At 34.6% G+C, this 21,201-nt stretch overlaps 1 protein-coding gene across 2 annotated transcripts in view; it reads right to left on the bottom strand.

Annotated features, from left to right (window-relative positions):
* Nucleotides 1-21,201, bottom strand: part of ANKS1B (ankyrin repeat and sterile alpha motif domain containing 1B) — a 414,231-nt gene that overhangs the window by 364,166 nt on the left and 28,864 nt on the right. For both annotated transcript variants that reach the window (XM_018080496.2, XM_018080497.2), the window contains exons 2-3: nucleotides 9,066-9,146; nucleotides 4,924-5,080 (exon numbers count right to left, since the gene is read on the bottom strand). In XM_018080496.2, the coding sequence (XP_017935985.1) occupies nucleotides 4,924-5,080; nucleotides 9,066-9,146 (238 nt within the window). The remainder of the gene's footprint in view (nucleotides 1-4,923; nucleotides 5,081-9,065; nucleotides 9,147-21,201) is intronic.

The following is a 21,201-nucleotide window of genomic DNA, read 5'->3' as shown; positions in this document are numbered from 1 at the left end:
TTTTTTTAATTTTCTTCTTCATTATTTGTTACACGGGTCTCTTTGTGGGCATGATCCTGACATTTTGTAGTCCTTCTCTGAATCCATTCTCTTCCACATGCAGCCAGAACTCATGCTTGTGTGGCTGAATTGTGCCTTCACAGCACTGCATCTCATCAGTATTGCAGGCTGTACTACAAATTTAGCTACTAAGAATGCATGGCACTGTCAAATGTAGAACATATCTTGAGGTCTATTCATTAGAGGACAGATTAGCAAATACATTATAGAGACAGTTATTGTAGCTTGGCAGTCTGATAGTGAAGTAGTACAGGACATATCAAGAGAATGAATGGCTATCATGAATATTATATAGGCCCTTGTGAAGCCTCTATTAAACTGTGGGTAAATTTAGGACTTCTGTTGCATAGCTGTGTAGTATGATATTTTTGTCAAGCAAGTTTTAAAGCTCCTAAAGTCCATGCAAGTACTGTACAACCAATAATAACTCAAGTAGTGATTTAACAGACCTTCCCAAAGAATGTTCAACTTCCCTATTATCAATGCATTTTGATGATGAACTTGAAAAGGAAGACTTCCTAAATCATGGAGCCATTTCTTTGTCACATAAACCCAATGTCAAGTAACTAAATGAGACATTTGTTATGAAAAGCTTTTTGCTGTTTTCTCAGTTACAAAACAAGCACTTCAGTTAAAATTAAAGAAGGATGGAACAATGGGAGGCTTTGAAAACATCTAACTGTATACTCAGTATACTCAAGAATAGTAGCTAAAGAGGGAAAAAATACAAAAATAAGGCTTTAATGACTAAAGAATTAAACAAAGGAGAAAAAAAAACAAACAAAACAATATATCCAAGACAGAGAAAGGAATGATGTCAGGATGGTCTTACCATATATATTAAATCAGGAAGACAGTTTCCTGAGAAGTTCCACCAATAAGTTAATCATTCTGAAAAAATAAAGGAAGTTTGCCTGCAAAGTACTCAGTGGGAATCAAAATCAAATCTACTGACTTTCAATTGAAATTCACCTTTACTTATGTAAACATTGTAAAAAACAGTAATCTGGTTGACTACGATGAAAAAATTTTTCTTCTAATTTATTTCTGCAATTGGCTCAAATCAAAAAGATGGCTCCTGCATATTTTGTCTTCTGAATAAAGCAGAGTAAGAGTTGCAAGGGAAATAGAAATTCATCCACATAGTCTCTAATTTTAGGGGAAGGGGTAAAATCAAATGCAGAACTTAAAAAATATTGGTTTTGCAGGCTATTTTGGAAATTAACTGTACTCCTGGAAGTCCTTGAGGTGTCACTGGGAGAAGCACATAATGTCTGTGCTTCATTCTGATGTTTTGAAGAAGTCAGTAAATAAGTTAGATGTTAGGTATTTACATATTATGAATGCATCTTGAACTCTTCTCCTTCATATTTCAGAAGTGTCAAACAATATTAAAGAAATGGGAGTGGTTTCTGTGACTATTACAATTTGATGCACCAGTAAATTCTACAGTACACTGAATACATCAATTTAAGATAAAAGACATGCTATGTGCATAAAGAAAAAGAGAGATCACCAAGAAATTTCAGAACCATTCACATTTTTTCTGGTAAATTTTTCACTATTCATTTTCCGTACATATATATATACTAAAATCATACTTTGAGCTTTATGTTTATTCCTGATGTCACTCATCTTTTTTTTTCCTGCAAAAACCCACTACCTATTGATCTGTATGTGGCTGTTATGTATGTTATTTATTAACCATTTTTCATAGATTAGGATTTGTTATCAGTTATGTTAATTTATGATGAGAATTGCCATAATAAATCTTTGTGCTATCCAGATGTCCTTATATAAATAAACATGTACGTAGTTTGACTGTGTTTTATTTGGTATTATTTAATAACAAGTCTTGATCTCATACTACATATTTGAAATTAATTCAATTGATAATTTACATAATTTTAAGTCTTCGTCAATGAAGTTAAACACTTATATTTTTGTAATTTCACCATATTTTTTTTAATTTAAAACATACAACATACCTGTCAATTAAGAATCCTGTATTAAACAGTGACAGAATTCTTCTTACATAATTGTTATGCTGTAACCACATTCTTTGTGTAGTTGCCAGTCTATATTCCACAACCCCCACAAAATAATTGTCCTTTAACTGTTTGACTCTTTACTGGTTTTTTCCAATTTTATGTAATAGAAACAGTAGGGGGCATTCAGAGCTTTAGATGCTGGATATGGCTCGATATGATCCTATGATGCTACTTAACTGCAATTTAGAAGTGTAGAATGCAGTTCAATCAATTTACAGTATACCATATTAAATTCATTATTTCATGTAATATACATTATATCATCATGAGCTTGTCATTTACTTCATTTGCTGTTCATTACTTTCACTTAAGTTTTTAGAAGGTTTTCATTTACACAGAATTTTAGGAAGGTAGAGGAAAAGCAAACATTTATTACAAATTGGTTGCAATTAATTTTAAATCATGAAAAAAATTATTTTCTCAAACTGAAAACAATTACGCTTTTAATGTGATCCTTAAAACAAACAAAACAACCAACCAGGAGAAAAAAAGACTGACTTGAGTACAGCATTTGCTGTGGTGAGAAAGTGTCATGAAAAATGGCTATCCTTCTTTCCAACTTTCAGAAGAAAAAGAAAGGAAGAAAAATAGGCCAGGATTTCTTATAAGCTGTAGCTTCAGTTCCACAGATGTGAGAGAAGTTATGAGAGCTATGAAGAGTCACCTGCCTTATAAAGCCTATCTGCAAATAAGCAAAAGCCTCAGAAGCCTACAGGTTCCTAAGAATGTACAGCAGGTATTAGAGTGAGGATGCCACTTAGGTGTTATTTGAGGACATGTGGGTGGAGGTGGCTCTATATCAAGATGGCATTTCCCTCTTTTCTTGATACAGACAGTATTCTCCTGCGCGGAGCGCTAATTAGCAGGGGAAAGTAGGTGCCAGCAAAGTAGTCCACATACTAAAGCTGGCCATTGTCCAGAGTGGAATACCAAGGAATTTACAAGGTCAGAAAAACTCTGTATGCTTAACTTCAAAGTTTAATATGATCAAGATTCCCTTAAAAGACTTAAGGTGTAACATTTCTTATGAGGATCGCTCATGCATTTTCTAGTATAAAGTTCTTGGGTAAAATTAATAGATGGCAGGATGACCTGTTTGAGTCAGTGGGGTATATAATCAGATGTATCCCTGCTTATTTGCTCCAGTGATCAAACCAGAGACAGTACATCTAATCAAGTTCAAGAATATTCTAGAAGTCTGGATGTATATGTGGGACTGGGGAGAAGTAGGTTTGAATTTCCATTTCTCTTTCTGATCTTACTAAAATATCTTTTTCACTATCCCCCTCTCTGAAGTTCCCACATAGCTTCCAGTTTTCTGTCAGTATACAATCTCTTCAAGAAATGGGTAACATGAAATCAGAAAGTTGCTTTTTGTTTTGTTGCATAAATAAAACTGAAAAAAATTCTCTCCTTGACAAAAGGTAATCCTACAATTCAACTAGTTTCATCCTACATAAAATAGCTAATGAGAATGAGAAAGTTGAAGAAACTTCTAATCTGCAACTCAAAGCACAGAATGACAAATGTTGGGGTTTACGTTTTTTCTTGGATAAGTCAGAATATTATAGGATTTCCCAGAAGACTGTCACATGGGCATATTCTATTACATTATTTTCCTATATTTCCTGCACTAATACTTGATATTCATATCATAGTTATTGTATGTATTCAAATGGCTAACTGTATAACCTCAGATATCAAATAGATTATTCAAGGTATGGCATCTCACACTAGTTAAGTGTTTGCAATGTAAGTCTCACATTTCTTATTTTCTAACCATTTGCCTTCTGGCCACACTAATATAGGCACTGAGAGTACAACTCATTTCTCAGATTGCACTTTACCATTTGAGGTGCTGTAGGTTACCAGGTGTTACCCCACCTGAAGTTCAGCACCCACTCCACCAGGACCTGTGTTTGGGCAATTGAATCCTGCTTTACTTTTGGTCACCTGAATAACCCTGTTGGCTCCTGTGATTACACTGACCAGACCTCTGTGGAACCAAATGGTGCAATGTAGGCAATTACAGCTTAGATCTGAATCTTGAGCTGACTCCCACCTTTACATTCCAATAACTCCCTGATTACCCTGGCAAATTCAATAGCTTAATGGTTACTACTTGTACTTCACAGCCTACTTCCAGTCCTTAAGCAGTTCAGCCTACTATAGATGGTGTCAAATTTTAATCACCTTCTTTCTCTTTTTAAATGTTGGCCCAATGAATGGACCAGATAAAAATACACAGAATAAAAAGAGAAGGTATGCCATATGTCTGACAACAGAATGCAACATACTTATACTGCCCTTACTCACTGTAATACTCTCATTATTTTTTCTTGGTATATATGTGTCCTTTCTGTTGCACATGCATAGATGCAGTCCATCTGGTTTGTCATTTATCTCTTCATATCTGTTAATTTACAGTACACTTAAAATATACCAAGGATGCTAATTTTATCTCAAAGGTTTTCAGGACTTTAATATTTAATACAGTAAAAAAGATGCAGAGTTTGTGCAAATTTACATCCATAATTAAAAGACGCATAGAGTATGTCTTCACACAATTTTTCAAAAACAAGTAAAAGGTTTTTCCATACTTTTTAAATCTAATATTCTTTAGGTCAGTGCCCATCCATAATAAAGGTATTTGATATGCTTATAATGGAAGATTTTATCAGTCTTGGAGAAGAAATTACTGAAACAATGGAAAATAGGCTTTTTTTTAACTTGGCTATAAATTTGTCAGACCTAAAGAATATTTGCTGCTCTTTTCCGTTGATGTACGCAAATATTTTTTATCACACTTCACCTGTTCATTCACTCGGGAGTGTGATGGTCCATGATGGATGAGAATCTTCACAATATCTACATCTCCTCTCCAAGCAGCCAAGTGAATAGGAAAATAACCCTTATTATCTGCCACATTAGTTGATGCTTCATACTGAAGTAATTTGAGAACTATATCCCTGGAAAACAGGAGGTAAATCTAAAAATTGACAGAAAGCTTATTTTATTAAGTTTTTACATGAACATACATATTACCAAATTTTTTATCCTGGATAATAGAAAAAAACCCCTGTGTGTCAAGCGAAACATAGAATAAGTGAAGACCAATAATTTCTAAAAATTAAATAGACAGTAAAACAGTCAAAATGTTATTAATTTTAGTGATTCTTACTTCTTATGAATACCACCAATATTATCACCAGTTCTTTGAATCTGTTTCTTTCAGTAGGATCACCTTGCCAAAGAATCACTTTTAGAATTTGCCAGTCCAGGCAATGTGCATGTCCCTCAGACATTAAAGGCAGAGAAGTACTCTTGTCCCCAGCATTGCTGAGTTCTGGAGGCAGGAAGACAAGAGGGTAGTTTTATGGACATGATTCTCACAGTAAGGCTTAAGCAACAATTTTTCCTCTTCTTTAAAACATTATCTCAAAGATAGTTAAAAAACAATGTAATGATCTAGCTAGATATATACAATCTTCTATGAAATAACTGCTTCTATTTTCATTTCCCACATGCAGCTTCCTTATAATAGTGAGGGAAGAAGTGACTTATTATCATTTTAATTCTTTTTATATTACTTTCAGTATTTTTGGTGTGACTTATCATACATTAAATGAAAGACTGGTATAAGTTGGTATGTTCCATCCCTGATTTTTAAGCAGTCTCCTGTACTTAAGTTCAGAGTTTGACATAGTCAGGCCTCATTAGTTCTTAAGCTAACAGAATCTATGATCCAGTGTGGGTAGTTCTACACACATTTTTTACTGAATATGGAAACACTGACTTACTGATTTGGCTCAAAAAATCAGTGGGGGGAGGAAGCTCGGTGTAGCCTATGTTATGTCTAAAAATTAAACCTGTGACTACAAATCAGGACAGAAGACATATCTGAGGCAATTATTCCCCCAGCCTTGATGGAACCTTATTTAATTTCCTATTGAGAAAAAAATATGGTGAGTTATGAGGGACTATAACCAGGTCAAAAGAAACTCTCAGGTAACTTCAAAAGATATGGAGTCATCACATCTAAGCTTTGAGGAGAATTTAAGCTGGATTTTGGTTATTCCTGACAAGGTCAAATAACATGAAAACAACCAAGAAAGAGTAGCTCCACTATAGAAGGACTTTTGCTACACAGAAACTTCCAGGAAATTGAATCCTGAGGGAAACACTTTAGCACACATAAAGTTTGAGAGACTTCTCATATCATAATAGTTGATGATGTAATAGATGGTCTAATGAAAGCTAGATACACAGTTGTTTGAAAGGGACACAAACCAAAAGAAGCATAAATTGAACTAAGTGGGAGAAAATTAGCAAAAAACCCTCCACAGCTGAAATCTATAGATAACAATACACAGGAACTATTGGGATGAGTCTATTGCAAGATTCAAGCTACAAAATAGAACATACATCTCCTTCATCCTTCAAGAATGCCCTGACCCATCACACTTATCTAGGGTGGTTCTTTTTTAGCACTTTGTCAGAACTTTTTCATTTTGTAGAAATAAATTTCAGAGAGAAGACTGAGAATCCTTAGCCCAGTAACATTATTGGGCTAAGTAAAATTATTTAGGGAGACTGAGATTCCAGTGATTGCCCCAGATATAATTTAATTACTTATATAAAGCAGAATAGTTTCTGAAGGAAAGAGAACTATGTCAGAATAATGAAAGAAGAAGGAATTCATCACATACAGTGATCAAGCAGGGATTTGAATACTGGTGTCCAATAATTATCCCAGCCAAAAATTATTGGTTTGGTCATTAGGTCTCGTGTTCTCACTTTTCCTAAAAAACTGAAATATCTCAGGTTCAACCTAATGTAAAGTGGGAAAAGTTAAAACCCCAAAGATTTTAAAAGGACAAGAATGTCCCCTAAGGGGGAAGATTCTTGTATCAAAAGATTGTACATAGTTTTGATTTTGAATATCAAGCCTGAAATCTGAAACAGAGTGTAAAGTTATTTATTTGTCATTTGTAGTGACTAACAAAATTAGAACCACCAGGTGTCTGTCCAATTCTCTTGCAGCAGGAGCAGTATGATGGCTTGGATAACAGGTCCTGAAACTTCATGATTCATCACGAAATACCTCATGACGTATTTCAGTGTACTTTAATATAACAAGGTATAAATGGGATATCAGTAACTGCTACTTACCCTGCTGTGAGTGTAAGGGGTCATAGCAGCCAGCATTGGACTTTTCAAAAGCTGCAGTTATATATGCAGCTAAACATAAGTCCATATTTTTAAGTCCTCCCAAACCTCAGGAGAAGTTTGGCACACGCTGTGTCTGAAATGTTTTGGTATTTTATAGTTTTTTTTGTATATTGTATGGTTTGAGATTTTATAGTTTATATTGGTAGAATTCACTTGAAATCTCTGATAGTTTCAGTGTTTATAAAGTAATATTTTTAGTTTGCTGCGTAACTATTGGTTTGTTGCCAATATTAAACATACTAAACTCGGTTTTTGTCTATTTAAAACAAGCAATCTTTGCGAGCTAGCACTTCAGTTTTTGTCAGCCAAAAATGAGCAACAGCACAAGAAACAATCCATAAATTATGAACAAAAAGGCTGAGTTTAACAGATCATATTAAGGAGTTAGACCTAATTCCATGGAAGTAGAAATATATTAATGGATGATTCTGATCTTCCTACAGAGCTCAAACTTTGGAAAATGCATGGTATCTAATTTAACAGTATTTTAACTTCACAAATTTATTTAGAAGCAGAATATCCTATATTCACCAAAAGATTAATCTTTTCTAAAGAAAATATGCAGGTTTCTAGAATATAATTAAAGACACATCCTAATGTCTTAATTTTTCCATGAAAGAATGCAAAAATGGTGCAATGAGTAAATTAAACACATAATTATTATGTATATCTTATGGACAGTCCAAAATCACATTAAAGTTAGTTCAAATCACTCTTAATTTCAGTTGGTTTTTGGGCAGTTCCTTATCTCCCACAGAGGAATTAACCAAAGCTTTATGTTAGAATTTTCTTTAGTGAAAATCCAGTCAGTGTTAATACCATCACTCTGCAAACAGGATAGTTGGACTGCATTAAGTGGGGCAGCTCTTACCTTGGTTACAGCAGGGTCCACGCCACTAGAAATTTCTAGACTTTATTAAAACCTTTCTTTCTTGTTCTGCCTTAATAACAACATGCAGTTGGCAGAAAAATACAATGGAGGTAATATGTAGCAGGGGGAAAATGTAACAGCAGAGATAACATAGAACAAATAACAGGGTCTAAAACGAAACGCCTAGCAAGTTTCCAGATTTTTTTCAATGCCTTAAGTAGTTCACCTGCACTGGTGGGCCTGTGCAGTGCCCCTCAGTGGGGATTTTCCATGCTTTCCCCTAAAATTGTTGAGACATGCATGTGGCAGCTTGGATGGACAGCAGCACCTCGAGAAAAGCTGTAAGGTCCCATATGGGGTAATAGCCTTTTTTTTCTCTGCTTCCAAGTGTATAATTACTAAATATTCTTTTCATGCTAATTTGCTTTGATGATGATTAATCTTTACTGTTTTGTTTAACAAAATTGCTTCCTTAAACGTTCAACACACTATACCTGTATACATACACACAAAAGTATACTACAAAATTTTCTGCTGCAATTTCCCAGCAACCAAAAAGCACTAGAGCCACAACTAGTAACAATAATAAATACTCAAAATCGAGGAAGAATTTGGAAGAAAGAGTACATAATCAACAGCTTATAAACTGCATTTCCCATTTGTCATTACCACGTGCTGATATTGATGACAGTGTCAAAGCATTCTATATTAATATATCCCATGGGAAAAATGACTATTTCAGTAAGTCAAAGTTTGTCAACTTTCAGTGAAAACCTCAGTGTCATGTTACATATTTCTATGTTACACAGTTAAATACCATTCTACATAAAAAACAAATGTGAGGCACTTACTTGTGTCCGTTTAAAGCTGCATGATGTAAAGCAGTATAACCTGAACTGTCTGTGCAGTTTATGTTTGGTCCTCGCCAGATGCTGCAAATAAAGCAAAATTGTGAAGTTAATTTTTTGGCTTGGCAAGTACAGACATGTCAGAAATTTGATGTACAAATAATCCAAAGATCTCTGCAACAAGTGTGATTAAACTTTAAGAGATTCATTACCTTAAAAAGAATATAAAATAGCAAATGTCATCTTGATATCAATATAATTTATTTATAAAAATAATTTTACACATTCATTTTTATAGTAGTCATGAACTTTATGTAGGGCAGTCTTAAAGACTAATGACTCTTCTGTCATTTCAATTAGATCTGTTCTCCCCCTATTACTCTGGTAATTACACTGAGTTTATAATCTGATTTTGCACTACTTTTTCACAAGTTTTCATTGACTTTAGGTCAGTTAGTCTGGAATCAAACAAACATAAGATTAGTGAGAACCCCTTTAAAGGGGCAGTAAATTTATTCTTTTTGCTTGACTTGATATTTTAGCTCCCACTTTAACTGATTATATTTTTTTAATAAATTAAATATGCCTTCAAAATAAGTTAATTAAATTATGTTTCTTCCTTTTTTTCCCTTTTGTTATCTTTCTGTATTTTACAGTCAGCTTCATTATATGTCCGGTGTAAACAGTTTCACCACCTATTATGGACTCTTCAAAAACCACTAAAGGAGATATTTTGTTTCATAGTTGAAAAACATGGCTGCTAATCTACCAAAACCAACAACAAAACCAAATAGTGGAAATTGAATAACAGGGGCATATTAAATACCCACAGGTATTTTTCTAACCAACTACATTTGAAACTAACTGTATCCTTTGTAGAAGCAATTTATTCTTCTGCATCACAGTTTCCAATCATTAGTATTAAAATTTCCAGGACACAAAATTATGAGCCCTGAATTACAATTTGTTTTCTTTAGTTTCTAATACAGTGTTAAACAGTCATTGGCAAGCCACATTTTTGCTTCACTTCGTACCTTAGAATCAAGTGCTGTAGTTTAAAGAAAATAAGCTGAAGCTAATAGGGAAAAGAAATTCTTCATATTGACATTTTTCATTATCTACATGAATAAAATGACATGGTATGCTTAACATATGTTTTTTAAGAATTATATACTACAGAATCTGTATTTTACTACCTAGAAAATGGAATATATGCATATACACACACACACTACGGAATACTGATGTAGACTGGTCTCTTTTTCATTGTGTGTGTTTGAATGATTCATTAGCTCATAAACTTAAGCACTTGTTTTTCTGCAAGTAATACTGGGTGCATACAGAATTATTTGGGTGATACACTGTGCTCTGCAGTGAGTGTAATTCTACATAATGCTAGGTATCTCACCTCTCCCTGCAATTTAATTTCTTGGAAGAACACAATTGAATTATTTTCTTGGGTGCAAAGAAGAAAAAAATTAGGTAACTTTTTTTAAAAAATCTGCTCAGACACTTACAGATGTTCTTTTCTACAGAAGGCAACTTCCAGCTAAGAAAAGTCACTCTAATCTTTTCAATTCAAGAAAATTATTTTAACATCATGAAATAGTAAAAACTGAGTCCTCGAACTGATAGCTTCTCTGTAATAGACAGATATGATTTATATGCAAAAAAACCTGTCTTTATCTATTGGAAGGAAAGAAGTCCTTATCTATTGATACTCTATAACCTTTCATACTTTTGCATAATTTTTACTCATTATTATGGATTATATTTTCATCACTTTATTTATACCAACTAATAGGAGAATGAAGAAAAAAAAGTTGTATAGAAAGTAGCATTTTAAATATTAAAAAAATACACAAACAACCAGAATAAAATTTACTTGGTTTTGCTAGCTTGCTTGCTTTGGCTTACAGTTGTTAGGACTTGTCTGTTGGTTGTTTTTTCAAAATGCAAGGGATCTATGAGTTCATATATTATTCATGATGCACTGGGCATCACGAATAATATTTTTAAAAAACATTAAAAAAAACTCAAAGAAAAACTAAAAAAAACCATACCAAAACCCTGCCCAAAAATCTGCATTCTTTCTCCCCTATTTTTCTACTTTAATTCATGCATTATTTAAAACATTATTATACTTCCTGAGTCTGGTCTTAGGAAATATTTTTTGACTGAAACTATACTGATTTAAAAAAAAAAAGTCCTCTGAAACTTTATTAGTGAGTATATAAATGCACCTATGTGAAACTCCTCAGGACACACAGGTTGGGAGGTTGAGAGACAAAGGACAAAAGACAGTGTCACCGATGACTCAGAGACACAAGACAGGATGGACAAACTAATCACTGCCAGCTTCCAAGCGGTACACAAAGACATGCTCAAAATCACAGCTTGGTTAACAAACTAAAGAATGCAGCAAACGAGAGCAGGACTTGGCTACAAGCACCTCTTTCCCCTTGGACAGATGCAGAAATCCCCTCCTAGGTGGTCTCACATTTTACAGTATTGTAACATTATTTTCTACAAATGGGATGCAGGCCCAGTATACACAGGGCCTATTTATGCATTAATAACTGAGAATCAAATTCAAATTGGACAGTCTGTGAATGCAAGTTCTTACACTCTAAAAGTTCCAGATTCATCTAAAGCTCTTCTCTTGCAATCAGAATACAGCAGGGCAAATGTCCAGTCGCATATTAGCTCTATAAAAAGCACCCGACTTCAAAGAAAAGTAGAGTGCAGATTGAGAAAAATCCTAAAGAGTTCTTCATTGATATCATAAACATATACCATTCGTGAAGCATTATCAAATATATTGATTTATCTGTGTATTAAAACACCTGCGAAAGCAACACTAAGGAGAACCTGGCACAAAACAAATACCATTCAACCACCAGAAAAGGATATTTGTTGACAGAAGATTAGCAGCTCTTTAGAATACTGTTAATATTGAATGTTCCCAAAAACATGTTTTTTCTAATACTTTGATGTGGTCAATAATCAAACTTCTTAAACTGGCATGCATTAGTAAGTTAGAAATTTGTTTTCCTACGTACATCAGTAAGTTAGGAAAATCTTCCTATCACTTCATGAATTTTACTAAAGTAATTGAACCTACTTTTTGTGCAAAAAATCAATTTTTATTCAACAATTAATTAAAACATGATTATCAATCAGTTTCTTCCATTTCATCTTGCCAAAGTAAGGCACAAAGAAACTGAAGTCTGTTATGCTATTTACATTATTGCCAAAAGCAGAGACCTCCTTATTACAGTCTGCTCTCACTGTGGACAAAGAATACTGACCTTTTGAACTGACATCAAATATTAATTGAAAATACTCTTTACTTGGTAAGAAAATTAGTATTTTTTCTTTCTTTTTAATGAGCTGAAGATAATTACATATAAAGAGTAGTATTTCAAAAGAAACATGAAAATAACAGACTAAAGAAAAAGATGGTCAGTAGATTAATTTTTTGGTTTGCTACACTTTTTGCCATATGGAAAGAAATAATTGTGAAGTGGCTGTTGTTAAACACATACAGACACAAAAGCAAGGAAATCAAAAGTTAATTCAGCTAATCATCACACAAGCACACTCCCCATCGACAGTGTAACAACTATGCATGCAAGGTATGCATAATTTTTCCATCGCATTTCCTCTCTGTTCATATATCTTCATCATATTATTTCATTATCATTGTAGTATATCATCACTATTTAGTTATCCATGAACTAATACTTCTGGTCTTTATACGGTAGTTCTGCTAAGGTGAAAGGAAAATATTTTTGGTAAACGATGATAACAGTCTTTAAAAGCCTTAGAAGGCTACCTGATGACATGAGTGTCTGTCTGCCCATTGGTTTCACTAAACCTTCTCTGATAACTGACTTGTAACTCTTTGGAATTTATTTATTCTCTGAAATGAAGCAGCAAGGAGGAGGATGACACTGGATGGAATCAGTTCCTCCAGAGAAGACAGATAAAGCATGGTGTTCAAGCCTGCATACTTTAGGGTCTAAACCCTGTTGAGGGCTGAGAGGCTCACACAGCCTAGTCCTCATCCTTCCCACTCCTCACCTTCTCTCCTAGGTCCTCAGCATTTCTGGAAGCTCTTCCTAGAGACACCCTGGCTTTTCAGTTCAACAGAAGTAATGAATCTCATCTTGCCAGGTCAGTTTTAATAGCGGGAAATTCTAAGCTTCACCCTCTTTCCACTGATGTTGGTGGCAAACACCAACCAGATATATCTAGCTTCCTTATTGTTCCTCTGTTCCATGGAATAAATACATATTACAGGAACTTGTGTTGTTCTTTATATTACAGGAGAACTTGTGGAACTTGTGTTGGGCCAAAATCTTCCAAAATTTCCACGTTAACTGTTAACCTGACAGAAACACACTGCCTAAAGTTATTTGAGCACACAGCCAGGCTACTATATTCATTAGTGCTCTGCCTACATTCATACACATGGTCAGTTGTGAAAGGTGAGCTTATACAAAGCACATGGACAATTTTACAGAGAATTTTTGAAAATGCAAACTTTTACACAATAATATGTATCATCATTCAGACACACAACAATAATGGTACTTACTGTGAACATCAGAAAAATAGCTCCCATTCTGTATTTTATGCACAAGTACACCAAATTAACAACTATCTTGCTCTAACCTATATAAATTAGTATTGTTACTTATCAAATATAGAAGAGTATCATTTCAGTAAATGTGGTACAAGATCTACAGGTATGGCCTATGTTCCGTAAGTTTATCACGGGAACATAAAACTACTGTTGGATGAAGGTATTACAAGTACATGGAGGTAATTAAAGGTAAATGCAGCTTCCACTCTTCTTTTGCAATGAAGACTTACAGAGCTAAAGGAAATTCTCCCATGCAGCATATGTGTAAGATACAAAGATTCTGCTCAGATATTTAAATTCCCTTACCATCAAGGAATTATGGACTTCAACTTGGAAACATGAAGAAATAGTTGGGAAAAGTTAACAAAAGAGTATATATATTTGATTCATATCAAGGAGTATATTTGATCCCTCATTAGGGAGATATAGTAGACATTCACAAAACAGTACTTCTGGGATGGTTCTAAGGTGTCTATCTGTAATTCTATGCATCTCTGAAAGGCAGAGAAGGTTTCTTCCACTGTTGTGGAAGCGTCCAGTATACATATAGTTCCTTTTGAATGTTAACTGGGAACAGAAATGTGAAGAGAAATTAGATAGAGTCAATCATTTCCATCTAGTATACCTAAGTCATGAGGATCAATAGCTACCTAATAATCTTCACATTAACAGAACATTCCTGTTATGCTCCAATTCAGAATTTCGTTTTGCTTTTGAAAACCTGCCTAAGGAATTACGTGTGCAGTAACAGTAATATCCGTAAAGACAGATATCAAGCAGTAAAAAAAAGGAAAAAATTCATAAACTCACGTTATGAATTTAGCTACTATTATTTTTATCTTCTGTGTATCATTCTTCTTTCCTATATGAAAAGCTACAACAACAGTGTGTTAGAAAGAGATCTTTTTCCAAATATACAAACAGCAGGATCAGCACTTAAGGGCATAAGTAAAAAGGGTAACTTAAGTAGTAAGAAAGGGTGATTTTAAAAAGCATGTGGAAGAAAGGGATCATGTCCAACAATGTAAGACTCAAAACCCAGTATCTCACCAGTAATTATTATTTTTCAAAATATCACTGCTAAATGAGCACTAATAGATTTAATAGACTACACCTGCCCAGACTAGAATTTGGAGTAGGGTGGAACCATTTAGAACTACACAAATAATCTTAATGTCAAATAGATAGCCTAATATACTTGTCCACTGCCACTCTCACTGTTACTAACTGCATTTTTTGTTGCAGAAGGATGAGACTCGTACAGTCATTAGTCCAATCTGTCATCCATAGTTTATCCAGTGGAAGGAACTATGAAAAGGCTGATTATAAATTAGAGAAGTTCACTGTGTGGTTGAGGAGAGGAAGAATGCCAGACACAGAGATACCCAAGTCCTGGATATTCAGATATTCAGATGCAATGAGTCTTGCAAAGAGTCATTGTGGCCTTATCCTTTGAATAAGCTCAGGATAAAAGAATTGCAATTGAAAGAAAAAGAAAAGATCCTACAAAAGCATATTTTGATAGAGTTAGGACTTAAGAAGTAACTTGAAAGGAACTTCTGAGGCAAGAAATTCCAGAACCTTTATATGAGGAAATTACTATTGTGAAGTACCCAAAGAATAAGTCAGAATGGTATTGAGATAATTGGAAACTATACAAATTTTTATACACATGTTAAGTTATGTGATAGACAGCTCCCGTGTACATCCACAAAGGAACACAAAGAGGTAATAGTAAGGAGGAGAATCAAGTAATACCCTAGTCCAACTACTCTGACGTTCATCACAGAAGCATCATCAGTACACTAAAGGGTCATCTCTACGAGTCCAGCAGAGAACAGCAGCACAACAGCAGGCAAAACCACACCTTGCTGGGCTCCCTCTCAGAACTGTACTGTGAGAGCCTCCACCCCACTGTCCAGAGGTGACACACATCAACATGAAGCAATGCTGGGGAACACTTCAGGCTGAGAGAGACCATGGGTCAGAGGACCTGTGTGTGCCCATGGAGCCTGCAACTGTAGGGCGGGTATGTGAGACAGCATATGATTGCTAATGAAGATCGAGCTGATCAGCCAGCAAGTAGGTGAAGTAGCCTGGGAGCCAGCATGTGTCTGAGGTTGAGACTGTGCAAGGAGCTCATGTCACATGAGCTCATGTCACATGAGACCAGGGTGAAAGCTAAATTTTGCAAACCAAAAGATAACCAGCAGGCTTCTGCAAAAATACTAGAGAACTAGTGGTCTAGTACGGCTCACACAGGCCACTGGGAAGTGTGTTCTAGAAGTCTGCAGATTAGACAGTCCATGCACATGTAACTATGTGCAAATTTAGGTATGTTCAGTTTGGGAAAGAATCTATCTAGAAAAACATGTTGATGAGCACTCAGTTTCCCCATTTAAGTACTCCGTATGGTAAAAACCAAATAAACTAAACCTGAACAAAAGTAAAGTGAACTAGTTTAAATGAATTAGAACTGTGATAACTTGAAGCTAGAATCAATTTCCTTTGAAGGTATATAATTTTATTCTGACAGTCATAATAGTTACATCATTTTAAATGTTGCAAAAAATCAGTTGATATGCAAATATGCAAAGGAGAAACACATTGACTTCATGATGAAGTTACACAAAGGAAAAGGCAATCAATTAGTCACGGTTTATTTAAAAAATCTGTCATATATAAGGTCACTTTGCATTTGACCTTCATCTAACCAGCTTGGCTTCTTCATTCTTTATGGACTACTCATTTGGAAGTACACTGGCTGAGGATACTACATAACACCGTGGCTATATTCAGAAAGCAATATGTTCCTGACTAGTACTGGTTAGCTTTATTTTTACAGTCAAGACCAATTTGCCTAGATTGGTTAGAAGACAGAAGGCTTTCATCAGCTATGACACCAGAGTTCCTCTGTATTCCATTTGTCTACAGGGACAAGCTGGGGTTTCACAGAGAACCATAGCAACTCCAGCTTGTCAATGATGAGTCAGACAGATTTTTGGATTCACTCCAGAGTTCTGTCCTTCAGAATCCAGTCATCCCGACTGGAAAAAATGTTACCTCTTATTTGGCATCATCCTGCACAAGAACACTGTAAGAACTGCTACTAAATTATGAAAATATTCGGTCCAAAACCAGATCAGCAGGCAATACCTTTACTGAGTAAAGTCATTCATGTTTAAGCAATGTGAATCATGTTCTAAAACCATTGCCAATGATATCTCCATATATGATCTTATGTGATCTGAGCAATTTACAGGGATGCCATACGGCTAATGCTGGAAATCAGTGCATCAGATTAACTGTTCCTTTGAAGGGCAACTCCACACTCTTTGTATCATGAGTTTGGTCTCCCTACATATATGAGGTACATGGGCTTGTTATGAATCAGATCTATCCACTTTGTATAAGATCTGTAGATTATCAAGATCAACCAGGAACTTTCTCTCAAGAATACAGATATGATGGCATATTTTGTTAGGAGAGATATTCCCTTAGCCATTTTTTTCCTAATGTAACTGACCTTGAATCTTTAGTAAGAAAAGTTAAAGAGAGTTTTTTTCCACAGTACATTTCTGGAGATCCAACACAGTATTCCCATCCATCATAAATTCATGGTGTTTGCAATTTTAAATACATTCTTATCGCAGACAGGCAAAGTCAATATTTACTATAAAAGGAGATTTTAAAACCTCTAAATGATTAATTATGCATCCTGGAACACTTACTGACATTTGTTTAAGTGGAATAAAAATTCCTGAAGCTCTGGCACTGAAAGCAGCACTGGGAAGAGTAACAATATATATCAAAAAAAATTTAATATGGATGCTGTTAGATCTGTAACCTCATTTCAGTATTAAAGATTGTTCATCCTAGAAACCAACCTGAGATGAGACTCTGTTATAGCTCTAGGACATACAGAACAGAGCTTGCTATATATAGAGTCTGCAATTCAGCTGGCTTTAATACCTTGCCCTTCCTCATCTGGGTTTCCTCAAAAGTAGAGTAATTCTATCAGACACCAGCAAAATAGACACTAGAAAAAAATACATGACTCCATTTCCTCTTGATTCTTGAAGGCCACCTCACATCTCAATTTATGGTGAGAATTGAAAAGGAGATTCAGAAATCAACCTACAGTAGTATTAATTCCTGCATCAATTAAATTAATCACTAGCTATCTTGACATATGAGAATGTAACACATGTAAGAGTCTCACATCTTGCGTTTGCATTCACATGGTATCAAATCAGTCATCCACATGATTCCCCATAATCTCAAGTCAAAGTTTCCATATCTTCATCTCACAACAGCAACACTATCCTGAGATATTAAGGCTCTTGAAGTCTATCGATGACCTTTAACATATGTAGAACATGTACACAACATTTGTACTTTCTAGTAGAATATTTTCTCAATTATTCAGACTCCATAGCCCTAAGCAGGCAATGAGCAAGGCAGAGAACATCAGAAGCCTGCAACAGTCCATTTTTGCAAGATGTAAGGTAACTGAAAGTAACCTTGATGAAAATGAATTCAAAAAATTACTAAAACCTTTTCCTATCCATAACATAAAACATTAAACAATTTGAGTCTGCCCTCTGAAGAAGCACAGTTTTAAAGCAGAGGTGCATTTATTGTGTTTGCTAGAATGCTAGCATGAAGTATCTGCATGCTGCCTGGCTCCATGCAAGTGCTAACATTCATTCTTTCCATCAGCATCATATTAACTTTGTTAACAAGAACACAACCTAGAAAAGACATATGAAAGACAAATATTGATATGACAAATATATGATAGAAATTATAGTTACTGCACAGAAAAAAAATTAGCACCTGTTCAGATTACATCAATATTTCTTTCTTCTCTTAAATGGATTAACAAGTTAAATAAGGAAGTCGATCACTGTGAAATTAGCTACTGCAGAAAGTACAACTGGGCAAAACCAATCCACTGATCAGGTTTTCTCAGAGACCTAAAGTGAATGATGGCTGTATCAGATATACTGAAAACCTCAAACAGAATTTTTGCAACACCTAATCTTTAACACACAGAGCTATTATAATGTGGTATGTTCGGATGTTTTTGGCATTGTATAGAAAATCTGATTAAGAAAGATACTGGATGAAGCTGTTGTCTGGTACAAAAATTATCAAATCAGAAAATGTTATTACTTGAGGACAGTTTGAGCATAAATCCTCTATCCTGTGCTCAAGCTAATTGGTACAATAGGACAAAAAAAAAGCTTTCCAACAATAAAAACACATAATTAATGTCTTAATTTCAGCAACATGTCATGTTTGAAATAAATAATATCAAAACAGAAGTGTGCTACTGAGCACACATTTCATTTGCTGTGCTTTGCCAACAGAGGTCAGAATTACCTCAGCAGCATCCGAAGCATTACTATGATCATGACTGGAAACACTTTTATCACCACAAAATTACTTCTGCAAAGACAAATAACATACTTTAACGAGAGAGGCTGAAGTTTCACAGCTACATATTACAAAGGTCTTCCAAACTTTCTGGGTATGTAACAGCAATTTCACCGCTTAAAATTTACAGAACACTGATATTGAAAAACCTACAAATGTCATATTCATCACATCACTGACAAAATATTTGGTAAGATTATAGTAGCAATCACTTGTATCACTAAGAAAAAAATAAATTCATCATACATGATGCCTTTTATTGGACAAAATAATTTATGACACATAGCTTAGAAGGCAAAATGCTATTACAGTAAGAATATTCAGTAAAACTGCAGTCTATTTATGTTAGAATTCCCTATTTAAATCCATTAGAGGTTATTGTTTCTATTCTATTTAAAAGCCTTATCAAGTGTAGAAATTAAATTCAAGACTAAGAGGTTTAAATGACACAGAAGCTTCTACAATAAAAGGAAGATCTGACTGATGAGAACAATAACCCATCACTTATTTCTAGATGCATCTAAAGTGAACACTGTGTTTTATAATTTTACAAAAACAATTAAACACTAACAAAGAAACATTCTTTCTACTTTAAATAGCTTTACTGTTGCATGTTTTCTAAAAAATGAACCTGTCACCTACTCCATAAGCAGAAAATTGCAGTTTTATGGAACACGAACTTTTCAGCAATACTAAAATAAAAATGCTAAATTTGGGGAAAAGTATTTCAAGAATGTTAACTGAATTATCTTGGCATTTTTCTGCTCCTTTAAAAAGAACTGATAGGATACCCCACAAAATCTGTTTTGGCAAATACCTTTATGTAAAATATATTATAGGACTCAGCCATAACAGGAATAATTTAATGTTTTTTCTGAACTGCCTGTTTGGTAAGAGATATCTGGAGAACCCAAAATTGGGTGCAAACAGTCCTCCCAATACCACACATTTTTAAAAACATGGGAGAGGAAATCCCAGTTCCACAGTAAGACACCATCCAAATAATTCATTGCAGCTCTCTCTCTCTAATCTACTGTCAGCACTACAGTACCTGCAGGACTCATGAAACAATTACTATGATTTGTTCAGCTGTGTTTAATGCAAATAGTGTTCCTAAACCTTTATATAATATAGCAGTAGAAGAACAATCTCTGACTAAACACCTTAGGTACAAAACTAAACGTAACATGCAAGGATAGACTGGCCTACAAGAAAAAAGGGGGAATTGATACACCATGTGTGGATGGCAGATTCCATCTTTCTTTCCTTTATTGGACATATAAATCATATTTATTCTGTTGTTTTACATTAAAAGTCATATATTTTCAGAGAGAAAAGCATTTTTGTTTGTGAAATCTCTAGAAAGGTGTAGGCTTTTAGAAAATGATGGAGATGGAAGGCCTGTGACACACATGGGATAGATTCTCTAGAAGCTACTTAATATTAACTGTTAAAGGAATCCAGACCCCAAAACCCCTGAAAGAGAGACCTCAATTGAATTTACCTAATACTGAATTCTCATTAAATTTCAATTATCTTTATCTTGGAAAGAAAGATCTTCTTCTACATCTCATTCTAAGGGCACTTTTCACAAGTAGATTTGATAGTTAATTCGATCTTGACAGTAAAATTATTGAGTTAAATGATGAAATGATCATTTCACCAGAGGGTGCACAATCTGATTTCGAGTAGTAAGAAGAGGAACGTTTTCCTCCCAAGTGCTCAAGCCTGGCCAAAACTACACTTGTCATATTTAGAGTCATATTAGAAAATACTTATATATCCTTTTAGTGGAATTAAATTTAAAAAGTGGCCAAGGCTTCACCCACAAAAGTATTAAACTGATCTAATACTTTGTTTAGATCAGCTTTCCTGAGTAGTTGGATACTCATCAAGAACTACAGAAAAAGAGATTCATTCCTCAAACTGCCCTGCTCAGGCCTGACTAGTTGGTGGTTCATGGCTGGCTTCCCTCAGTCCCACTATCGAAGTAAAGAACCTCATATAGATGTGTCTGACATAGCTTAAGTTAGTGCAATTCCAGCA

This window comes from Manacus vitellinus, unplaced genomic scaffold (assembly GCF_001715985.3).
Source record: "Manacus vitellinus isolate BGI_N305 unplaced genomic scaffold, ASM171598v3 scaffold_5_pilon, whole genome shotgun sequence".
Taxonomy (NCBI): domain Eukaryota; kingdom Metazoa; phylum Chordata; class Aves; order Passeriformes; family Pipridae; genus Manacus; species Manacus vitellinus.
This window is presented reverse-complemented; position numbering and strand designations above follow the sequence as displayed.